The sequence below is a fragment of the Ostrinia furnacalis genome, unplaced genomic scaffold (assembly GCF_004193835.3).
Source record: "Ostrinia furnacalis isolate ACB-3 unplaced genomic scaffold, ASM419383v2 OfSCF1132, whole genome shotgun sequence".
NCBI classification, from domain to species: Eukaryota; Metazoa; Arthropoda; class Insecta; order Lepidoptera; family Crambidae; genus Ostrinia; species Ostrinia furnacalis.
In genome coordinates, this window is record NW_021131371.1 from 324,028 (window position 1) to 349,401 (window position 25,374).

Genomic DNA, 25,374 nt, shown 5'->3' on the forward strand with positions numbered 1-25,374 from the left:
CAAACTATAACGAACGGTCCTATCAGTGAAATTGACAGGGGGGCGCCACCGTCAATACCGGATCGCTAGTTCCGATTTTTGCCACGTTGGAAACTATACAGGGAAATATTGAATTTTCGGATAGATCCAGTTTACTCTGTAACCTATTATTGGTACCGATTGAAAGAGCTTGTGAAGCACTTTCAGAATCAGTAATCAGTTTTTCGATATCTTGTATAGTTTAGAAATAATCGAGTGAGATCACTTAACGTTTCCACCCTGTACAATAACTTAAAAATGTAATAACACCCACTTTGTGAAACCCTATTTAATGCAAATAAATCATATTTGATTTGATTTGTATAGTTTAACGATGGTGGCGCCTCCCTCTCATTGAGTTTGGTAGGACAGTTCAGTATAGTTCATCTATAACTCCAAATCCGTCAGTTTCAAGCAAACGCCCAAAAATATGCACAACGTAATCAAAATCGAGTCGCTTACCAAACCCAGCACACTATTTCTCTGGAACCATCCTTTTCTAGCTTTCTTTTTGGTCAGCCTCCTTTTGTCTATGTTCAATTTCTTCTGCCAGCTGTCAAAATTTGGCGGGAGCGGTTGACATTGGCTGTCAAACCACTTTCTCGGCGCACCGCTTGACGTTTTGGCTTGAATGCAAATGTCAAACTTCCCGCCTTTTTCTAGAGATACTTTCATGGAGTTGTCTATGGGAATAGTCGTTGAGCGGAGGTTGTAAGTCAAGTCTTTGCTGTAGAGAAGGCTGTTTTTGTCGTCGCGTATGTAGAGGTATACATCTGCTATGTCTTCGATGCTGGGTACGTACCAGTTTGCGTATATCGCTTCTTGGGCACTGCAAAGAAATTCATCGGTTAAAACAAAGACATATGAACATACTGGATATACTGAACTGGAATATTGGATATTAAATCATTAAGAGAAGACGTATCAAACACTCCAAAAAAAAATGTCAAGAGTGGAAATATATGGAATAGAAAAAAAAATACAGATAGATGACCCTTTAACAGTCATAAGATAATCAAATTTTTATTGTTTTTGGACATTAATGCCCGTTTTCTAAGTGCCCCTACGAAAACAAAATTCCTGTTAAATGTTACCATAGGGGCCACTTAAAAATTAGGGATTGATGGTGAAAATGGACATAAGACAAACGAATAAGGTTCAAAATATGGTGGGAACTATATTCCCACTGCCTTCTAAAGGATTAAGTCATGTTAAAATGCCTATTAAGTATGACGTCTAAGTATAAGATGATAGTCTTAAGTCTGACACAAGGTTTGTGTCGTGAAATCTGATTCTAGTGTTGTAAGTCTGACATCGATGTCATATAAATAATTGTAACACCAGGTTTGTGTCATCATGTCTGACAACAGTGTGTGTCATTCATTAATATGTCTGACACCAGCTTTGTGTCTTTATATCTGACAAAGGGGTTGTGATATCAGCTGTTACAACAGCCACGACAGAATTGTTGCTACCATGAAAGAACTAAAAGATTCAAACCTATTTAATATGTCATAAAAAACTTACTACTGCACATCTCTGAACACCAAATCCGGCTCACTAGTGAAATCATAGACAGACTCTCCCTCAGTGTTGCCATACTCCAGCAGTTTATTATCAACGGCAACACTGCCCTCACAGAGCAATCTTTCTTCGTCTACCGCCAGAAGTTGTTCGTTTTGGAGCACCAGGGGTTCCGTACAAGTTAGGTTGTAGGGGGAAGTGGGGAGAACGGATGGGGAAAGACGGTTTAGGTAGTGCTTTAGGGGGCGAGCGAAGCAGTCGCATTTTAGGCCGTTTCCTGGAACAAAAAGGTTTATTAAGACAACATTCTACTAATATTTGTATAACTAGCGGCCGCCCGCGACTTCGTACGCGTGGATCCCGTTTTACTCCCTTAGGGGTGGAGTTTCGTAAAATCCTTTCTTAGCGGATGCCTACGTCATAACATCTACTGTTTGTTTGGGCTGTGCGTTGATAGATTCAGTGTCGAACTGAATTTCACGCGAACAAAGCTGCAGGCTAAAGCTAATATATTAAACGGATGGCACACGGAAAAGCACCTTTAAAAGCCTAATTGGAGCAAATAAATGACATATACAGGGTGTTTTTCATTTTTTTAACAATCCATTTCATAATAATCGATTATGTTAAAAAAATAAGTCTAAGAAAAGCGACCCGAAAAAGAGATAAAAAAATTCAAGTCTTCTAGGTCATGAAATTTTAAAATGTTATAAAATTAATTATAACTTCTAAACTACGATAAATCGTAGAACATACATATTATGGGGTGAAATCGATAGGTATGGCCCTCACCTATCACCTGGCTTCGGCTTGACACATTACAGAAAACACCCTATATGACTGTCTTATGACCTACCTTCATAATACACAGTAAGTCTCTGACTCCTTATTCCTTTAACCAGCGCCGCTTAAAGCTGTCAAGCTTGTAATGTCAACTAGTTACTAGTGGTGTCAACTGACTATTGGCTTCAACTAGTGACTAGCGGTGTCAACTAGTGACTATTGTCAACTAGTGACCACTACCACTAGCTGTCAATTGGAGACACCACTAGGTGTCGACTAGGGATGTTATGGATATGTAGTTTCGGTTATGGATACGGTTACGGATATAGGAATAATATTATACCGGTTTCGGTTACGGTTTCGGATATTCGAAAGTTTCGGTTATGGTTACGTATATCCATAACATCCTTGGTTTTATGACCTACCTTCATAATACACAGTGAGTCCCTGACTCCTTATTCCCTTAACCAACGCCGGCTCAAAGCTGTCAAGCCTGTTGTGCCGCACATCAAGCTTGTTGAGCCGCCTCGACCGCGATATGCTGTCTATGGGCAGTCTTAGAAGCACGTTGTGTTGGAGATACAACTCTGTTATGTTCTCAGGAAGGTTGAATTTTGCTTCTGCTGTAATGGAGAAAATTATATTTGTATTGTTAAAAACTGAATATTAAAGTACTATGCGCATAGTGCGAGTTTGCATTGAATTAGTTCTTGAAGTATCCGCTAGGGACGCTGTACAATCTGTCATACATTTATGTATTTCTTTCTGCAGTCGCTAGAGATGACGTTTAGTGTAAACTCGCACTAAGTACACTGATATTATCAATCTATAGTCCGGTCGCCGAGCACGTAGAATTTTGTCCAATGACCCCAAGCTACCCATCCTTATCGCTCGCGCGTAATTATGTTGCTGTCGCGACTGTGCGACGGGCGCCCGCAGTGAGTGTGCGGTCATTGGACGAAATTCTACGTACTCGGCGACCGGGCTTTAGATACATAACCGCCTTTGTAGTCTGGCAAGATCACCAGTTTTAGACCCACTGGTCCCGGGTTCGATTCCCAATGGAAGCAAAATTTTAGCTACGCTATATTGAAAAAAATAAGATGATACTTACAAGTTCTTGACACTAAATCTTCCAAGTTATTGTATGAAAGATCCAATACTTCCAGTGACGTCAGATTTCCAAGGACATCTGAAAACAAATTTTAAACAGTTTAAAAACATAATCAATAAATTAAATGTCGTGTGATTTCTGCAGAATAGACGGCCTGCATCCAGATTTCAGCGCCTTCCTGCTACCTTTATGAGTTCGTCCGTCATATACATACACATGTGAAAATCTTGAAGGTAGAAGGTATTTTTCTTCGTGATCCTGCAGTGGAGACTAAATGACCTAATAATAAATTCTTTGGATCGCTATCTAGCCCCAAAGTAAGCAATTAATATGCTTGTGTTATGGGTGCTAGCTTAAACGGATATACTACATATTATACTTTTTTTTAATACATTATTATACATAGTAACACCCAGACCGGTCACAGAAACCAAAATTCATCATTTCAATTTCTGCCCGCCCGGGAATCGAACCCGGGACCTTTCGGTATAGTAGTCCGTTTTAGAACCACTACACCAAACGGCCGACGGACAAATAATGATAATGATCATAAAAATAACATTATACTCACAGCCGCGCACATCATTTATAATATTCCCCGCTAGATTCAACTTCTTCACTTTCTTAGTGCCCAAAGTAAGGTCTAGTGTCACCACCGGTATTTCATTGTAGCTCAGGTCGACTTCCTTCAAGTTGTATGGAATCCACGGACTGGCGGGAAACATTTTCTTGGTTAGGAAACCGAATCTGTTGTGGCTTAGGTTCACCTGGAAGAAATCATATATTAATAGATACTCTATATCAGGGATGTTATAGATATCCGTAACCGAAAGTTTAGGATATCCGAAATAAAAACAATTTGAATTTGAATTTGAAAAAAAATATCCGCCACCATAACCAAAACCGATTCAAAGGTTTCGGATAGTTTCGGATGTAGGCAGAGTCAAGCAAGTCCCTACGCTGATTTAATGGTTTCATTTTAAAGTACCTAAGTACATGAGTTTTTTCCCATAAGATAAAAGCTTTTTTGTGAGACTAATAGAAAACAACTTTGGTGTCAGATGCCAAAGTTGGACAACCATTGGAATCTACACTATGGCATTCTATACTTAGCACAGATATCCGTAACCGTAACCGAAACTTTCGGATATCCGAAATATCCGTAACCGAAACCGGTATAATATTATTCCAATATCCGTAACCGTATCCATAACCGAAACTACATTATCCTTAACATCCCTATAAAATATACCCAATTTATTTATTTTTTATTGCAGCAAACAAACAAAAAACATCTTTTTGCGGACTCAACGTCTGCTTTTTTAGGAGTTATTTTAAGAAATTATATGTGAATACGAATAGTGTTTGTAACACCACCAGGTGTAAGAATCTTGGAAAACTCACCGATTCCAGCGACAGGCAGTCGTCCAACAATCCATTGGTCTTGTTGTCTATCTTGTCCAGCATATTGTAAGAAAGATCAAGTTTTCTGTAAAGAAAAAGAGTATTTAGCTTAAACAATCCTGGCATTGTCAAAATTTGATGGTTTCCTTAATTTATGTTCACCAGTTGGCGCCACTATCCACCGACTAGTGCTGTCAACTAGACGTGACTAGTGGTATCGATTGATTAGTGGTGTTGACTGACTATTGAGTGGAGTCGACCGACTAGTAGTGTTAACTAATGACTAGTGGTGGCAACTCGTGACGTGGAATGTCAACTAGTGACCCCTACTCTACCACTATCTGTCAATTGGTGACACCACTAGGTGTCGACTGATAACCAGTGATGTCAACATTGTCAACTGACTAATAGTGTCAACTAGTGACTAGTGGAACACTCATTCCCAAATACATACACACCAATACTAATTAATGTATTAAACTAATTGTCTAACCTCAAAGCGACCAATCCCTTAAAAGCCTCATTCGGTATCCGCTCCAATAGGTTGCCTCTCAGCGACAAGTCGAGCAACTGTTGCAGGCCGCTGAACGACTGTTACGCGACAGTTTCGATCGCGTTGCGGGACAGATCCAGTTTGAACATAGTGGAGAAGTTGTAACTAGTGGTGTCAACTAGTGACTTGTAATGTCAACTAGTGACCCCTACCACTAGGTGTCAACTAGTGACTTGTAATGTCAACTAGTGACCTCTACCACTAGGTGTCAACTGGTGACTAGTGGTGTCAACTAGTGACTTGTAATGTCAACTAGTGACCCCTACCACTAGGTGTCAACTAATGACTTGTGGTGTCAACTAGTGACTATTGTCAACTAGTGACCACTACCACTAGCTATCAATTGGTGACACCACTGACGACTGGTGATTAGTGATATCATCTGACTAATTGTGTCAACTAGTGACTATTAGAACACTTATTCCCAAATACATATGTCATAGTCAAAGGTCGATATGCAGTCTCTTCGCGGAATGACTGGTCTATCCTAGGTTTGACTAAGGCCTTCAGGCAAACCCCGAAGTGAATTCTTATTTCGGCCTTTGACTAAGTCAAACCTAGAAGTGCCTAAACGGTTCAGTCAAACGTCGAAACTAAAATAATTTGTTTCGGGCTTTGCCTAGTCAATCCTAGAAACGTCTGGCAGACTCGGTCAAAAGTAGATGGCAAATAGAAAACCGGCCTAGTACGAGCCGGATTCGCTCACGAAGGGTGCCGTACGACTCTGTTGTTGTATGGGAGCCCCCCTTAAATATTTATTTTATTTTAATTTTATGATTTATTTTTAAAATAGCTATGCAACTAAATATTATGTGAATATTTCAAGGGTTCACCTGTTTACGTTTTAATATCAAGTAGAAAACTACAACAAGTCACGTTTGCTGTATGGGAGCCCCCCTTAAATATTTAAATATTTTATTGAATTATTTATTTTTAAAGTGAATGATTCATGAGATACGAGCCTGGTGACAGAAAACATTTAGCGAAGTCATAATAATAGGATCTAAACTCTTTATCCTTTAAGGTAACAGAACCCTAAAAAATAGTAATAATAATCAAGATCGATCTAGAAACACTCTATCTTAGTATTGTATAAGTTTAGTTACTCGTACCTTCACCTAAAGAGCGTCAAAACCGACCGTCGTAACGCCTATGTAATAAGTTCGAGATCAGAATATTAAGTATAGTTTAGTTTAAAGTCTTAATTGAGGTTTGACTAGTCAAACCCCGATTTCATGAAATTGAGTTTCGACCTTTGCCTGACCAAATTAGTTACTCCTAGGTTTGACTAAAATTCTTTAGTCAAAGGCCGAAATGTTTGGGCTTTGACTAAGACTTCTAGTCAGACCTGAGGATTGACTAGTCAAACCTAGGAGTGCCGGAACTTCGAGGTTTGACTATAACACATATAAATAATCTCACCTCAGAGCAACTAGTCCTTTAAAAGCCTCGTTCGGTATCCGCTCCAACAGATTGCCACTCAGCGACAAGTCGAGCAACTGTTGCAGGCCGCCGAACGACTGTTGCGCGACAGTTTCGATCGCGTTGCGGGACAGATCCAGTTTGAACATGGTGGGCAGGTTGCCGAAGGCTGACTTCGACAGGGAGGTTATGTTGTTGTCCTGGAAAAAAATCATTAAGTTATTTTAGACTAAAATAGGGCATAGGTTCTCAAACATATTTCGTCTACTGCCCACTTTGACGTACATGGGTGTAGGCAAATAGAACAAAACAGTGCAACGCCACTTAAAATTTTCTTAAGAAGTCCGTAAGAGATTTCAGTAAAGCCGAGTCTAGACGGGTGTAACGCGTAATGGAATGTATCGTGTAATGTAAAGGAAATAGTATGGGCAACACTTTACATGTAATGCTCGCAGTGCCGTCCATATGTAGAATTGGTGTAAAATTACATGCTTAAAGTGCTACATCTTTATGAAATATTATTCACTAGCTTTCCGCCCGCGGCTTTGCCCACGTTGAATTTTGTCTGTCACAGAAAAACTATCGCGCGCGACCCTGTTCCAAAAACCGGGATAAAACTATCATATGCCAAATTTCATTAAAATCGGTTCAGTGGTTTAGGTGTGAAAGCAAGACAGACAGAGTTAGACTAAAAAGTCATATTATGACTTTCAAAATGAATGAAGAAGTTCTAAAGAGATAAGAGATTTGTCATAATACTGTGTCTATAAATAGTAACTGTAATTCCTTAGGCTTTATTATTTTATGCAACTTGTACGAGTATTAGTTATGCTTTTCGCTATAAACCCAGGGTGTGTGTGTAAAATAAAACCAAACAAAATAAGACTTTTACCTGCAAATATAAGTACTGCAAGCTAGTCAGCTTGCTCAGCGCTTCCCACGGCGGTTTGGACAGCTCATTCGCTGACAAATCTAGCACTTGCAGCGTTAGCAGTCCGCTGAAACTGTCCGAAGACAGCCGATCGCCCAGCGAGTTTGAAGACAAATTGAGACGGAGTAGGGAGTTCATAGTCGGCCAGGCATTGTAGGGTAACTCGGTTAGGTTGTTGTGGGCGAAATTCAACCCTCTGTGAAAGATATAAGGACCATTTTGAGTTTTAGACATGGTATTTTAGCTAGATGACTTTGTTGAGGGCGAGTTTTAGACATTGTGAGATTTTTGTAGGCGAAATTCAGCTATCTGTGGAAGAAATAAGGATCATGTTGGGTTTTGAGCAGTGAAACTATCCAAAGAGCAACGCCCAAAGTTTATTTTCAGTTTTAGACATGTTGAATAGTTCGGTAAGGTTGTTGTGGGTGAAATTTAACTCTCTGTGAAAGAGATAAAGATCATTTTGAGTATGAACAGTGAAACTATCCAAAGAGCAACGGCTCAAGGGTTTGAAGACAGGTTGAGACGTAGTAGAGTTCATAGTAAGCCAGGCATTGTAAAGCCCGGTCTGTGAGCACGTAGAATTTTGTCCAATGACCCCAAGCTACCCATCCTTATCGCTCGCGCATAATTATATTGCTGTCGCGACTGTGCGACGGGCGCCCGCAGTGAGTGTGCGAGCGCAACAGCAACATAATTACGCGCGAGCGGTAAGGATGGGTAGCTTGGGGTCATTGGACAAAATTCTACGTGCTCACGGACCAGGCTTTAGAGTAACTCGGTTAGGTTGTTGTAAGCGAAATTCAGCTCTCTGTGAAAGATACAAAGTTTATTTTAGAGAAACTATTCAAAGAGCAACGACTAAAGGGTTTGAAGATAAATTTAGACGGAGTAGTGAGTCCATAGTAGGCCAGGCATTGTAGGGAAGCTCGGTTAGGTTGTTGTGGGCGAAATTCAATCCTCTGTGAAAGATATAAGGACCATTTTGAGTTTTAGACATGGTATTTTAGCTAGATGACTTTGTTGAGGGCGAGTTTTAGACATTGTGAGATTTTTGTAGGCGAAATTCAGCTATCTGTGGAAAAAATAAGGATCATGTTGGGTTTTGAGCAGTGAAACTATCCAAAGAGCAACGCCCAAAGACTTTGAAGATAGGTTCAGACGGAGTAGTGAGTTCATAGTCGGCCAGGCATTGTAGGGTAGTTCGGTTAGGTTGTTGTAAGCGAAATTCAGCTCTCTTGTCAAAGAAATAAGGATCATTTTGAGTTTAGTACAGCGAAACCGGTCGTCCAACGAGTTTGAAGACAAGTTAAGACTTAGTTCATAGTAGGCCAGGCATTGTAGGGTAATTCGGTTAGGTTGTTGTGGGCGAAATTCAACCGTCTGTGAAATAAATAAAGTTTATTTTTAGTTTTAGACATGTTGAATAGTTCGGTAAGGTTGTTGTGGGCGAAATTGAGCTCTCTGTGAAAGATATAAGGATCATTTTGAGTTTTGAGCAGTGAAACTATCCAAAGAGCAACGGCTCAAGGGTTTGAAGACAGGTTGAGACGTAGTAGAGTTCATAGTAGGCCAGGCATTGTAAAGCCCGGTCCGTGAGCACGTAGAATTTTGTCCAATGACCCCAAGCTACCCATCCTTATCGCTCGCGCGTAATTATATTGCTGTCGCGACTGTGCGACGGGCGCCCGCAATGAGTGTGCGAGCGCGATAGCAACATAATTACGCGCGAGCGGTAAGGATGGGTAGCTTGGGGTCATTGGACAAAATTCTACGTGCTCACGGACCAGGCTTTAGAGTAACTCTGTTAAATTGTTGTAACTAAGCGAAATTCAACCCTCTGTGAAATATACAAAGTTTATTTTAGAGAAACTATCCAAAGAGTTTGAAGACAAATTGAGACCGAGTAGTGAGTTCATAGTAGGCCAGGCATTGTAGGGTAGTTCGGTTAGGTTGTTGTGGGCGAAATGGAGCTCTCTTGTCATAGAAATAAGGATCATTTTGAGTTTAGTACAGCGAAACCGGTCGTCCAACGAGTTTTAAGACAAGTTAAGACTTAGTTCATAGTAGGCCAGGCATTGTAGGGTAATTCGGTTAGGTTGTTGTGGGCGAAATTCAACCCTCTGTGAAAGAAATAAAGTTTATTTTCAGTTTTAGACATGTTGAATAGTTCGGTAAGGTTGTTGTGGGCGAAATTTAACTCTCTGTGAAAGATACAAAGTTTATTTTAGAGTAACTATCCAAAGAGCAACGGCCCAAAGAGTTTGAAGATAGGTTCAGACGGAGTAGTGAGTTCATAGTGGGCCAGGCATTGTAGGGAAGCTCGGTTAGGTTGTTGTGTGCGAAATTGAGTTCTCTGTGAAAGAGGTAAAGGTTAAATAACTTTAAAAAACTAACTAAGGTGGAAAAACCGTTGAACTGATGACTAGTGGTGTCAATCAACTGGTGACTAGTATATCAACTGGTAACTAAAGTCGGATTCTTTAGAAATTTCCCTATATGTAAACAAATATGGCCAACTGACATTAAAACATTTTTAATCTGTGCCCTATTGAGGCGACAAAACCTCTCGTTAATCGCGGATTGAAATTATTGTAGTACTTACGTACCTATAGAAAGAATTTATAATGCTTTATAAAGCAATGCATTAAACAATTAGTAGTACATTCAATGAAGAAAAAATACATTGTTGATTAAGACCCTATTTAAATCTATTTAAATGCAATCAGTAATAAAAATGATTGAATAATTGAAATAAAATCGATTAAATTTACCGACTATTGTCTATGACTTACAGGTTACAACACTGATGTGTCAGAGACAACATGGAGATAACACATAATTTTAAACTTCAAGTCAATTTGACAAGTCTCACAAATTTTCATCGTCCACATATTTTGCTAAAATAATTTGTTTAAAGATTGATTCCAAACTTGTATAATCGTGAGAATAAAGTTGGTTTCATGGGCTTGTGAAATAATGTGTATGATATTATGAACACGTAAGTGATTATGGTGTAGTGGCCAGTGCCCAGTGGCGTCAACTACTCACCCCAAACTGATGGGTATCTGGAACATCTTCTGCAGGTGGTTGTGGCTGATGTCGAGCTCGCGACAACTGGCCAGCTTGGCGAGGCTGCCGCGGGACACGTCGGACAACTGGTTGTGGGACAGATCCAGGGACAGAACTGTGGGTATGGTCCCGAAGGTCGCTGGCTTGATGGCTTGCATTGAATTGTGACTCAGGTTCAGGAATCTGGAAAAAAAATACAGTGAATTAAAACCAAAACGTATTAAAAACCTGTAAGGGTCTTTCTCACGGCAATCCATTTGCGAAACTAGACTTCAGTATTCACACGAGAGTATCCTGTTTTTGCAAGTAGATACGGTGTTATAAGGTACGGGGCTTTGCAAAAAATGTATGTCTTACAGTCAAAACTCATAATCGGTCAAAACTAGAGATGAAACGGATATCCGGTAACTATCCGGTAGGCCGGATATCCGGCCTAAATTTACTATCCGGCCGGATACCGGATAGTAACTCACTATCCGGCCGGATACCGGATATTAAAAAACTACGACAATTTCCTATTAATAAAATGAAATACATTTATCTTTGAGGTAAATATCAATAAAATGGCTCATAATAATGACGGCTTTTATTTAAAGTCGAAAAAATTACAAAAACTCCATAAGGCCTTTCAAAACTATTTTCTTTTTCTGGGCTATTCACTCTAATGACGAATACATAAATAGTAAATATCTGTTAATGTCGAAATATTGCCAAATAAAATAGGCGATTTTTTTTTTTTTCACTGATGGTCTGATGACATGATGCAACTAATTAAAGGGCATCATCCATGTTTCATATATTTTTGGTCCAAAATCAAAAGTGCCGGCCAACAAAAAAAAGTGCTGTATTCTGACAGAATACGTCTGCCTTAGCATTTGTTACTATGGCACCAAAGCCGTAGCTCCACTGTGCGTCGAGTATTTGAGATCTAAAAGTCATCGATTATTCATACATTTTTTGTTCAAAATCAAAAGTGTCGGCCAATAAAAAAAAAAGTGCTGTGTTCTGACAGAATACGTCCGCCTTAGCATTTGTTACTATGGCACCAAAGCTATAGCACCACTATGCGTCGAGTATTTGAGATCTAAAATTCATCGACGATTCATACATTTTTTGTTCAAAATCAAAAGTGTCGGCCAATAACAAAAAGTGCTGTCTTCTGACAGAATACGTCCGCCTTAGCATTTGTTACTATGGCACCAAAGCTGTAGCACCACTGTGCGTCGAGTATTTGAGATCTAAAATTCATCGACGATTCATACATTTTTTGTCCAAAATCAAAAATGTCGGCCAATAAAAAAAAAGTGCTGTATTCTGACAGAATACGTCAGGATACTATTCGACAAGGCCTCACATACGAGCGAACATTGACTCACGCACGCGTATTCTTGTGTATGATGGAAGAAAATAAAGAAAATGGTGTACCTACTAAATACTGTGCACTATTTAACTGCCTAAATAATAATAAAAACACAGAATGTACTTTTTTAAGTTGCCTCAAGCTCAAGACACTGAGAGGTAAATAAGTAGTTAATATTATTCATGATAATTCATGCTTAATCATGTATTTCCTCCGCCATTTTCCGCAGTTTGGCACCTCACGTCACATCATTTTACCGAAGTCAGCCCTATAGCTTCGGCGCAGTGCCGATCACTGACGTTTGTCAACAAAATGGTGCTTGACTCTTGAGACAGGCTAAATTACACCATATTGTTAATGACATTGAGCATACATTTTTTTAAATACCTTCGCGAAGTAAAACTTCTGTACGTAGTACTTATTATTATTCTGTGCTATGACACCAAAGCTGTAGCACCACTGTGCAGTATTTGAGATCAAAGTCAGTCGTTTCATATATTTTTAGAGCTCAAATACTACGATGCACAGTGGTGCTACAGCTTTGGTGCCATAGTAATAAATGCTAAGGCGGACGTATTCTATCAGAATACAGCACTTTTATTTTTGGGCCGGCACTTTTGATTTTGGACCAAAATGGATGATATCCTTTTCGCTATTCAATCACACACTCACGATTGCAACCGAGATTGAATTGATCTGCCCCCAAGACAAGTGGCAAAATCTGACATTCTATTCGGATGGATTCCATTTTTGAAAAGTGTAACTAATCTAGTCTACTAATAGACCTGCTGATCGCGTTCGTAGCACCTGTGCGGCGCAGCTATACTCGTCACGACATGCAACGAGACAATGGGCCAACTATCCGGCCGCCGGATATCCGGCTATCCGGCTTAGCAGCTGGCCGGATATCCGGTATCCGGTATCCGGCCAAACAACTATCCGTTTCATCTCTAGTCAAAACCACTTTTGACAGATTTTTTCAGTCAAGTGGTTTTGACCGATTATGAGTTTTGACTGTAACATATTATGCAGTGAGTTATAATAAATAAAGTCTATTTCGGTAACTTTTACACATTTTTAATCACAAGTATTTAGGGCTACCTATCAAGTAACCAGTTTTGCCTCTGTTAAGAAGTTGGTAGTGAAAACACGTATATTAAACAATACATTTAATTAAAATGGATCCTGTTTTGACTAGTTCATTTTAAAGTTTTCAAAACCTGCAAAAAACGGTATGTCGCCGTGGGAAAGACCCCTTATCTTATAGCATGGAATATCCAAACCATTCCTATAGGTTTGGAGGCGCGGTAGCGTATGCCAGTCATTGTATCAGCACCATCTCTTAGTGATGACTACCACTAGTCTATACTAGACTAGACCCGTCGATAGATGTCGCCAGTATCTTACCTCAAAGAGAACAAGTTCTGGAACACCGCGTTGAATATCTCCGTCAGCTTGTTGTATGAGACGTCCACTGTATGGAGCTCATACAGCTTCGGGAACGCGTTGCGAGGGATGCGCTGTATGTTGTTGTGTCAACTGGCGACTAGTGGTGTCAACTGGTGACTAGTGGTGTCAACTGGCGACTAGTGGTGTCAACTGGTGACTAGTGGTGTCAACTGGTGACTAGTGGTGTCAACTGGTGACTAGTGGTGTCAACTGGTGACTAGTGGTGTCAACTGGTGACTAGTGGTGTCAACTGGTGACTAGTGGTGTCAACTGGTGACTAGTGGTGTCAACTGGTGACTAGTGGTGTCAACTGGTGACTAGTGGTGTCAACTGGTGACTAGTGGTGTCAACTGGTGACTAGTGGTGTCAACTGGTGACTAGTGGTGTCAACTGGTGACTAGTGGTGTCAACTGGTGACTAGTGGTGTCAACTGGTGACTAGTGGTGTCAACTGGTGACTAGTGGTGTCAACTGGTGACTAGTGGTGTCAACTGGTGACTAGTGGTGTCAACTGGTGACTAGTGGTGTCAACTGGTGACTAGTGGTGTCAACTGGTGACTAGTGGTGTCAACTGGTGACTAGTGGTGTCAACTGGTGACTAGTGGTGTCAACTGGTGACTAGTGGTGTCAACTGGTGACTAGTGGTGTCAACTGGTGACTAGTGGTGTCAACTGGTGACTAGTGGTGTCAACTGGTGACTAGTGGTGTCAACTGGTGACTAGTGGTGTCAACTGGTGACTAGTGGTGTCAACTGGTGACTAGTGGTGTCAACTGGTGACTAGTGGTGTCAACTGGTGACTAGTGGTGTCAACTGGTGACTAGTGGTGTCAACTGGTGACTAGTGGTGTCAACTGGTGACTAGTGGTGTCAACTGGTGACTAGTGGTGTCAACTGGTGACTAGTGGTGTCAACTGGTGACTAGTGGTGTCAACTGGTGACTAGTGGTGTCAACTGGTGACTAGTGGTGTCAACTGGTGACTAGTGGTGTCAACTGGTGACTAGTGGTGTCAACTGGTGACTAGTGGTGTCAACTGGTGACTAGTGGTGTCAACTGGTGACTAGTGGTGTCAACTGGTGACTAGTGGTGTCAACTGGTGACTAGTGGTGTCAACTGGTGACTAGTGGTGTCAACTGGTGACTAGTGGTGTCAACTGGTGACTAGTGGTGTCAACTGGTGACTAGTGGTGTCAACTGGTGACTAGTGGTGTCAACTGGTGACTAGTGGTGTCAACTGGTGACTAGTGGTGTCAACTGGTGACTAGTGGTGTCAACTGGTGACTAGTGGTGTCAACTGGTGACTAGTGGTGTCAACTGGTGACTAGTGGTGTCAACTGGTGACTAGTGGTGTCAACTGGTGACTAGTGGTGTCAACTGGTGACTAGTGGTGTCAACTGGTGACTAGTGGTGTCAACTGGTGACTAGTGGTGTCAACTGGTGACTAGTGGTGTCAACTGGTGACTAGTGGTGTCAACTGGTGACTAGTGGTGTCAACTGGTGACTAGTGGTGTCAACTGGTGACTAGTGGTGTCAACTGGTGACTAGTGGTGTCAACTGGTGACTAGTGGTGTCAACTGGTGACTAGTGGTGTCAACTGGTGACTAGTGGTGTCAACTGGTGACTAGTGGTGTCAACTGGTGACTAGTGGTGTCAACTGGTGACTAGTGGTGTCAACTGGTGACTAGTGGTGTCAACTGGTGACTAGTGGTGTCAACTGGTGACTAGTGGTGTCAACTGGTGACTAGTGGTGTCAACTGGTGACTAGTGGTGTCAACTGGTGACTAGTGGTGTCAACTGGTGACTAGTGGTGTCAACTGGTGACTAGTGGTGTCAACTGGTGACTAGTGGTGTCAACTGGTGACTAGTGGTGTCAACTGGTGACTAGTGGTGTCAACTGGTGACTAGTGGTGTCAACTGGTGACTAGTGGTGTCAACTGGTGACTAGTGGTGTCAACTGGTGACTAGTGGTGTCAACTGGTGACTAGTGGTGTCAACTGGTGACTAGTGGTGTCAACTAGTGTCTAACTAGTGGTGTCAACTGGCGACTAGTGGTGTCAACTGGCGACTAGTGGTGTCAACTAGTGACTAGTGGTGTCAACTGGCGACTAGTGGTGTCAACTGGCGACTAGTGGTGTCAACTGGTGACTAGTGGTGTCAACTGGCGACTAGTGGTGTCAACTAGTGACTAGTGGTGTCAACTAGTGTCTTACCTCAAAGAGAACAAGTTCTGGAACACCGCGTTGAATATCTCCGTCAGCTTGTTGTATGAGACGTCCACTGTATGGAGCTCATACAGCTTCGGGAACGCGTTGCGAGGGATGCGCTGTATGTTGTTGTGCGATGCGTTGAGAACGCGGATACCAGTCATATTGTGGATTGGAATCTGGAAGGAATTTGAATGATATAAAGTACGAAATAAGTGTAAGGGCTGTTTTCCACCAAAGTAAAGACATTTAAGGTCTGCCTAATTAATGTTTAATTGTTTTGATGGCTTTAGGGTTGTAGTAATTTACCCAAATTAACTTATATTAAAATTTAATTACACTAAGATTGTATAACCTGAGCGCTGCATGTTCAATCATGATTATTATTTTTAGGCATGCATCGCTTGGTACTCATTACCTGATAAATGTAATAATGTACGAACTTATTTAAGCAGCTAGGAAACTCTTTAATTGGCTTAGATTTAATGCTCATCAAACTAACATGAATATTGTAAAACAGCTGTTGAGTTTCTGAATAAATAAATAAATAAATGAAAACATAATATGCTGGAACGTGTGGCATAGCGGATAATTTATTTCCGTCAAAGCTGAGCGGAGAGGAATGGAAATGTGCGGAGGTCTTATCGCCACTCCGCTCTGAACTACTTACTACGTATTTTGTATGGAAACCATATTTTCCTGGTTGCTTGTAATTTGTTTCTTCTATTAATTGTTAGCTCATCTCGCTTCGGTGGAAAACAAGCCTAATAATTAAGTGCCTAAGAGCTGATTTTTATAGAATTCTTATAGAATATCATAATCTTAGTTTTAAAACTAATCATATAGTTTTAAATTAACCGAAAAGTAGGTATGATTTTGTAGATTTGTAATCGATAAAAAATACAGTAATTCAATGGGGATTCACACTGAAAAATCCAACACAAACATCAAAGTTTCATAATTTTGACATGTTTAAGCCGCCGCTAGGGCCATCTGCAAAAAGCTTAGCGTATTGAACGCCATTGCATAAAATCTATACTAATATTATAAATGCGAAAGTAACTGTGTCTGTCTGACTGTCTTGCTTTCATTTCACGCTTAAACCACTGAACCGATTTTGATGAAGGGTATAGAGATAGTTTGAGTTCCGGGAAAGGACATAGAATAGTTTTTATCCCGGTTTTTGAAACAGGGACGCGCGCGATAAACTTTTTCTATGACAGACAAAATTACAGACGGGTGAAGCCGCGGGCGGAAAGCTAGTAAAAAAATAAATGCGCGAGTGCACGGGTGACTTTTGTCACCGTAACAAGTATACTTTCTCTTTCATACTTTTAAAGAAAAAAACAGAGACAACGTAGTATATTCTTGTCTATAGTCTTGTCTGCGAGCACGTAGAATTTTGTCCAATGACCCCAAGCTACCCATCCTTATCGCTCGCGCGTAACTATGTTGCTGTCGCGCTCGCACACTCACTGTGGGCGCCCGTCGCACAGTCGCGACAGCAATTTACGCGCGAGCGATAAGGATGGGTAGCTTGGGGTCATTGGACAAAATTCTACGTGCTCGCAGACCGGGCTTTATAAGTAAATATCTATAAAGTCACTCACCTGCCCAAAATCAGTGAAATTATTATATGCCACTTGCAACTCCGAAGCGTAACTATTCTCATCGAACGCGTTCTTGTTGATATCCTGCAGGTTGTTATAGCTCAAATCCAATAGCGTCATATTGTTACAATTCTGGAAGGCGTTCGCTTCAATCTTCTGTAGAGAGTTGTGCGATATATTTACGACCGCTAGATATAGGTCCGTGAAGGCTTGTGCTTCTATGACGGTTATGTTGTTCTCTGCTAGGTTTATAAGCTGGAAATTTTAAAAAAGAATTAAAATTCATGAAATGGAAAATATTACCTCTTCCTTTTAAAATTTTGGTTAAAAATTTTGGGAACATTAATCAATATTGTAGGACACAACTGTAAAAACACACTTTATTCTAGTTCTGAAAAACCCACAGGTCACACTACAAACTCCCCATGCATTCCCCGCTAAAGCCCCGTTTCCTATATCATGTGGTCTCATTCATTCAAACTATCCTTCGCCACTGACGCTGGAGTCCCCACGCCTGACCCACACATCGAAATGGACGCCTCTATCAGTCAAAGTGCATTCTCACGTAAACGCCCTACCAAGCGACCCATTCGATTCTAGGGCACTCCACCGCCACCAACATCCATCTTAGTTCACTTCTTACGGATGCCCCGCTCTATTCTAGGGTACACCCTACGAACTCGCATCTAGACCTATACTCATAATAAAAATCCCGGTAAGTTATATGTAAGTTCACCCTCTAATGCACTACCCATGAATGCCTCGCTCTAATTGGTCTTAGTGCGCTTCCCATAAACGCTTTTACGTACGCCCCGCAAACGCCCCACGTATTCCCCAATCTTGCCCCACTCACCTCGGCGTATTTGACCTGCTGGAACATCTGATAATCAACTTTAGTGATTCTGTTGCGAGCCAAGTCTACGGTTCCGATACGTGTAACAGCCGCGAACGTACCACGACCGACGTCGGATATCATATTGTCTTGGAGGAATAGGCGCCTGGAAAAAACAAGGGATACACAAATTCATATCAAATAAAATCAATTAATTTATTCACCAAAGCACCATGATGGTTTGTTATTTATTTATTTATTTGATCACCAACAAGGTAACATTATAGCGTTCACAAAAGTAACTTAAAATAATGACACTTGTTAAATGCAACTTGTTCTCTATTACTACTTTAGCCTAGGAGCAGACCATCGATTTTTCGTCGGCCGATAGTTTAGTCGGGCAGTTGATCAGTATGGGCATTGGGCATGTATGGAAGTACGCACATTACACCGATTCGATTTGGCCGACAAAATAGTTGAATGGGCTTCCCAACTGCCGACGAAAAATCAATGGTCTGCGCCTACTCTTAAAATTATATTTTTGTTTGAATAAATAAATAAAAAAATTGTAAAGAAATTGGATGATAACAAAGTGTTACCTATAATATTACCTTTTCTTTTGGTATAGCGATACAAATTTTGGGCCTAGCATGCATAAATTATTGGGATATCTTCTTTGACATTAGGTACTCTTACCTCAAAAACCGCATTCCTCTGAAGCTGTTGGTGTCCAATTTCTTTATTTTGTTGTTGTCCAAATGTATCACTTTCAGCACTGTGTTTCTAGCGAACATACCCCTGTGAAAATTTAAGAATTTAAGCACGAAAAAAGAACTTCTTAATAAAACCAGAATCTTATAAGTAAATAAACCAGCACCACAGTGGGCAGGGCACAATGGGGCAGCAAGGTTCTGGAGTGGAGGCCGCGTACCGGAAAGCGCAACGTAGGAACGTCCACCCACAAGGTGGACCGACGACATCATAAAGCAGCGGTTCCCAAACTTATTTAGTCTACTGCCCACTTTGAGAATAAATCATTTTTTAGCGCCCCCCATTTTTGTAGTCAAGAGTCGAGCTCAGTCGGTGTCGGTCTAAGAGTCCTCCTAGTAGATGACGCCTCCCAAGCCTCTACACAACGTCCCGATTTTTTTTCTGGGTCTCTTACCGCCCCCCTTTAATCCTGCAGCGCCCACAAGGGGGCGTTATCGCCCACTTTGGGAAAGACTGTCATAAAGGTAGCAGGAAGGCGCTGGACGCAGGCCGCTACCAACCGGGCAACATGGAAATCATTGGGGGAGGCCTATGTTCAGCAGTGGACGTCCTATGGCTGAGATGATGATAACAGTGACAGTTGTAATCGAAATCTCGCCCGGCGTTTTTTAAGTAGCTTCTTACAACTCGGGTCAAGTTAACTGACCGCGGCCGTGACGTCACATCGTCGCTCTGGTACGGACGGGGCGAACGGGTGTGCGGGAAGTGGGAGGGAGAGTCGCATTCCAGCGAGGTACGCTTAGCTCGACCGGGTTGTAAATAAGCCCCTCTAATCAAGTGATTGTAATGAGGGTTTTCGCGAATGAAAGATCCGCTAGATGGCGGGACGAGGATGTGGGGTCTGACTCCTGCGTGGTTGGTGGATTTTGACATATCTATCAATGTCATGTCAAACATAACCAATCATGCAGCATTTGGACCTCGCGTCTACGTATTGCCATCTGGCGGATTTTTCATTTTTCATTCACGGCGTTTTTTTGGATGTAGTTACTTCTCTCCGTGAAGGTATTTCGATATTACAACTGTCACGTTTTGCCACTTGTCTAGCTAGCTAACAGCGACTTATCGACAGCCTGACCCTTGTTGAAGCGTCGCTCCAGGAACTTGACCATCGCCGTAAGGTAGCATCCCTATCGGTTTTCTACAGGCTACACTTCGGAGAATGTGCGAAAGAATTACATGAACTAATTCCACCAGCCCCCTTCCATGATCGGGGAACCAGACGCAGGTTAGCGTACCATCCCTATATTGTTGACATTCCACCATCTCGCACTGAGCGTTTCGATGATTATAATGTGAACCTAGCTCCCATTGAAAAACAGTTCTAAATCCGTATTCACAAGGGTCATTTTGATAGAACGATTACTCGATAGGATCGCAACTCAGTGTTTTGTTGTCGTTAAAGTTTTGTTACGTGAATAAGGCCATTCAAAAAATAAGAAGAAAATTATTTATTACCTTGCTATTTCTCCAATTTGATTGTGGCTGACGTTGCAGAAACCGAGTTTGGTCATGTCTCCAATGTGGCTGCCGTCCAGTTTTTGTATCATGTTGTAACTGAAAAACAAATAAATAAAAGGAGATTGTGATAATTATTGGTTCTGGCAATTTTACAACGGTGTTAACGTCTCACTTGATGGCACAAATCAAGTCGGCCTCGATGTGTATTGCCATCAACAAAAAAAAAGAAGTGTGTTCTGTAATAGCAATACTTTTAATTACTTTAATTTCAATAGTTTCTTATCAATCTTATCTGTGATATTTTTAATCTATCACTCAGACCATAGAAATCATTTATTTTGTGGCAACGCAATAAAAAAAAGGTCCACAGAGAAAACAACAACAAACAAAACTTTTTATTTCCTTCTAAATACCTTTAAAAAAATGTTAAGTTTGTAAATTATACATATTATTCTCTTTACCTACCTATATTGTACGTCCGAAATGGGCAAACTGTTGGTTCCTGTGTTAATTAACATCCATGTAACAACAATGTATGCACAGTTTTGACAATAATTGACTATCTTATCTTATCTTAAAAATATTACCTCAAATCCAAAACTTCAGTGTCCCTCAGCCCTTTAAACTGGTTCCTCTTCAGTGTTGCCAGTTTATTCCCGTGCAGATCCAAAGTTTTAAGCTTTTTCAACGTCTGAAACGCTTCTATAGGTACATCTGATAGCAGTCCATTGACTATATGGAGTTTTTCTAGTTTGCCAACGGCTTCACTTCCAGCGAATATGTCTTTATCCAGTTTTGTTATTTGGTGACCGTCAATTGATAGGATTGAAAGGTTGCCGAGTATCTGAAAAATAATATTAGGGTATTAAATAATGTTGCGCTTTCCGGTACATGGCCTCCACTCCAGAACCTTGCTGCCCCATCGGCCGTCAGTTCTGCGTACTATGTGCCCTGCCCATTGCCACTTCAGCTTGCTAATCCGTCTTTTCCGTTTCCGTTTACAGACTTTCTGGGATTAGGTCAGCTGGTAGAGAATGACGTATGGCATTAAGCTCGCCTTTTTGTACAGAACATTGTTGTGTGTGCAATAAAGTCTTTAAATAAATAAATAAATAAATTATTCTTTTATTAACTCACTTTGAACGCCTCTTTGGGAAACTCCGCCATACGCGTGTTGTAAAACCGCAACTCCTGTAAAGTGCGGTTCACACCAGCCAGGGCGTATTCTTCTATGGTTTGTATGGGCGTGTCGATTATGTGTAACACCCTTATGGTGGACCGATGAAGCATTGGTCCTTGGAGGCGGGCTGGAAAATAATAAAATTACTTAGTAACGTTAAAGAAAAGTTGTACAATAAGTTTTTGTATTTTAGGTCATTTAGTTTTGTACTAGAGGTAAACGAAAGATTTGGCCACGCCACCTAGCCAGTCAGGTTAGGAAGGCGTTTATACTATTCTCATCATCTAAATCAAATTGCAAACCCAACACCCAACCCATTTGGCCAACGTGGAGATGGGGAGTGTAGGCCAAATCCTTTATTTACCTCTATAGTCTGGTCTGCGAGCACGTAGAATTTTGTCCAATGACCTCAAACTACCCATCCTTATCGCTCGCGCGTAATTATGTTGCTGTCGCGTTCGCACACTCACTGCGGGCGCCCGTCTCACAGTCGCGACAGCAATATAATTACGCGCGAGCGATAAGGAAGGGTAGCTTGGGGTCATTGGACAAAATTATACGTGCACACAGACCGGGCTTTAGTAAAAAAGTCATGCTCATACAATTTAAAAACAAATATCAATACTTACTAAATCTCCCTTCTTTGATCTCCAATCTCTCTATCGGAAACCCTAATCCAGCTAAATTCCCCAAACCGACACTCATGATCGCCAGCCCTGTATTCTCGCACCGAACGTACAGCCCTGCATCTGTCCCTTTCTCGCACACGCATGGGTACATAAGCAGTCTGTCTGTCTCTTTCGGGCACGGATATTTGGGTCCTGGTGGTATGTATTCGGAATTTAAAAGGGGAATTAGTGTTGACAGCGTGAAAAATAGTAGAATCTCCATTTTTGGGTAGGTAGATCTGAACAGAAACAAAATTAAATTAGTACAAAGATCTGGTGAAGATCGTGGTACATAGCTAGATGCGGACAGTGTAGGACTGGTCGTTATGGAAATCCCTAGAGGGCCTTTGTCCAGCAGTGGACGTCATTGGGCTGAAACTAATGAACGATGTTAGTCTCATACTTCCTAAAATATAAATAATATCTCTCATTGTCTAGCTATTTCTAGGAAACAATATATTTCCTTGAGATAGTCAGACAATATCATCAAGGCTATCATCAAGGCCTTAGTGCAACAGTAGACGTTATTTTGTGGAAATGAACGAACAAATCAAATCAAATATATTTATTGAGCGAATTTTGGATTTGCGATTTTGGGTAAACTTTTCAGTACATTTACTCCATAACTTCCATAAATTGTACAAAATACAGTAAAGGGGCAAAATCACTCAGACATTATTAAAAAAAGGAATTTTAAACAAGTTGATTTATCCTATATTGATTATCCCATAAAATAGAATATTGGGGAAGCTCTTATCTAAGACATACTCTTTTTAACTTTTCCATGGTGACTAACATTTAAGATATTTCAACAACAAAAATTGCCTAATTTCATACGAGTCACACTCAAGAAATCCCCTATCATAGACTAATAAAAATACTAAATATTTAAAAACGCACTATTATTCTCTTCGATTGTTAATGTTCAATATTTTTCTGCGTAGATAACATGGCAATTAATTACAAGAATAACTTTTCAAGGCAAAACTTTGCAAGTGACAACACAAAAACTTTTATAAAACTTAGCAGAAGGTCACAAAAACCAGTTTCCATCTCGTGCAATATTCGTCATAATTACAATACTCGTTCTAAAAATATTTGTGTATTCAATAAACCAAGCAATTAGCATTAATATTCCTTTTCACTTTGACAAAACTTGTTATTAGTTACGCGCAACTCTATGTAAGGCGTAAATATGTTACTTTCACCAGCGAAAAAACGCACTTGAAACAATTACCTGTCAGTAATCATAAGTTGATTATCGATTACAACAAATCCTGCAGTTTCTGTGTTGTTTTCAGCAGTTGTAACATTCTAATTGCGCTGATATTCACGCAATATTTTTCCTGGAAAAACTGCACAACCTACCCCGCCATGTTCAACACAAAACTACTTTTATTTTTTTTATTCGCCCCAGCCGTCATCATGACCACAGAATAAATAAATAAGTTAACTGTCATTTAGTTCTTGGCAATGGATTTTGTCTTTTGACCAATAATAAATATTGCCATAAATCTTGCAATATTCCGGTGTATTTTCTACTAAATAATTTTTTTTTAGAAATACCATGGATCTTGTTAATTTTTTCTGTCGAATTTATTATAATATAGGGTGTTATTTTTTATACTGATCATACTTTACCAACGGATCTAATAAAATCATACAAATACAACCCAAGTGTTTTTAAAAAAAATTCAGGCTAGTTTTTGTTTTTACTTTTCCTAACAAAAAAAAGATATTATTTTTACAACCATCCTGTCTTCACTCACTGCCTCTCTCTCTTTCTTTACTCCTTTCATTCATACGAGTACGAACAATGGCCGCGCGCATTCATTCAACGTTCACACACATAAAGGTTAGATTACACTTAACCTACGTTACCAAAAATTATCACTCGTGAGTATGTACGATGTTACGTCATGTTAATAGGTACTGCGCGCTGGGAGAAACAAAATCTAGCCACATAAGTAGGTAAATAAGTGTATTTTCATTAGTGTAATACCGGGGGACTTTTCCAACGAACCGAGGCGAATCATCCGCGTTAAACTAGAAATTTAAAAAAGGATAGAAATTGGAATTCAATATCTACGGTTTCGTAATGCCTACGCAATTTATTTAGAGACGTAATAAAAAATTGATAGGTACATACCTATTACTACTTCGCTTCGCTTCAGTGGAAATGCATGGCAACAACTCCTTGATAAGGCATTCCGTATTTTTACGCAAAAGCCGCCGTCTGCGGCGCTCGCATCTGGGTACCGCCAGCACTGTGCCGGTGATTGAAATTGAAATCCAGAACTTCGTCCTCGAAGCGCACGGGATCTCGTCAAGTCAGGATACGGCTGCGCTCCCTGAAGCGCTGCGCGGCTCCAAACAAGCAAGGTGTGAAGGTTTTCGACTCGTCAATGTTTCTCGTCGGCCAGTTAGTGTGCCCGAAACATAATTTCACCTGCGTTTTGTTATTTATCAAGCGCGGCATTGTAATAACTCGCACACACACACTGCAATACGTTTGGGCACAACATTGGACTGACTGGGACGATTGTTTGTTGTTGCGCTCCCGCATGCCGATAGGCGGCTCGGCGCGGGCTGTGGGCGCGGAGCGACTGGCAGCGATATCAATATGGCCGACTCACGCGGCGCGGCACGTGGCAGCGGTCGTTGCCCTCGGCCGGCTACTACGATAGTGCGTAAACGAGTACACACCGCGCTCAAAGGATGATTTATTTTTTATTTTTTTCGAAACATTCTTTGTCGTTTTACTCGAAAACTAGCCTGATTTTTTTTTAAAAAACACTTGGGTCTTATTTGTATGATTTTATTAGATGTGTTGGTAAAGTTTGATCAGTACAAAAAATAACACCTTATATAATAAATAAACATTTAGTTTTTGATTGATGTGAAACTGCTTGGTACAGTTTTATCGTTGCTATAACTCAAGCAAAAATAAAATATGTCATAGCAGTAATTTTGACATTTTATTATTTTTTTAGCATTTTTATTATTTATTAAAATCGTACAG

General features: G+C 40.6%; 1 protein-coding gene across 1 annotated transcript; it reads right to left on the reverse strand.

Annotated features, from left to right (window-relative positions):
• Positions 1–323: 323 nt before the first annotated feature.
• On the reverse strand, positions 324–23,747 carry conv (insulin like growth factor binding protein acid labile subunit convoluted). The gene is made up of 19 exons (XM_028302613.1): positions 23,590–23,747; positions 22,314–22,591; positions 21,642–21,811; positions 21,092–21,348; positions 20,502–20,600; positions 18,969–19,070; positions 18,294–18,438; positions 17,441–17,695; positions 15,956–16,009; positions 13,589–13,707; positions 10,801–11,004; positions 7,711–7,945; positions 6,819–7,018; positions 4,844–4,928; positions 4,011–4,206; positions 3,440–3,517; positions 2,751–2,948; positions 1,546–1,819; positions 324–847 (listed from the first exon to the last, which is right to left on the reverse strand). Exons 1-19 carry the CDS (start codon positions 23,601–23,603, stop codon positions 406–408), a joined length of 3,405 nt encoding a protein of 1,134 aa, XP_028158414.1. The 5' UTR covers positions 23,604–23,747; the 3' UTR covers positions 324–405.
• Positions 23,748–25,374: the final 1,627 nt, after the last annotated feature.

What these genes read in the sequence shown, in the direction of transcription:
- conv (XM_028302613.1), bottom strand. An exon ending in CAAATTGGAGAAATAGCAAG is followed by an intron (nt 19,071 to 20,501) that starts GTAATAAATAAT and finishes AAATTTTCACAG; the next exon opens with GGGTATGTTCGCTAGAAACA. An exon ending in TCAACGCATCGCACAACAAC is followed by an intron (nt 13,708 to 15,955) that starts ATACAGCGCATC and finishes TGACACAACAAC; the next exon opens with ATACAGCGCATCCCTCGCAA.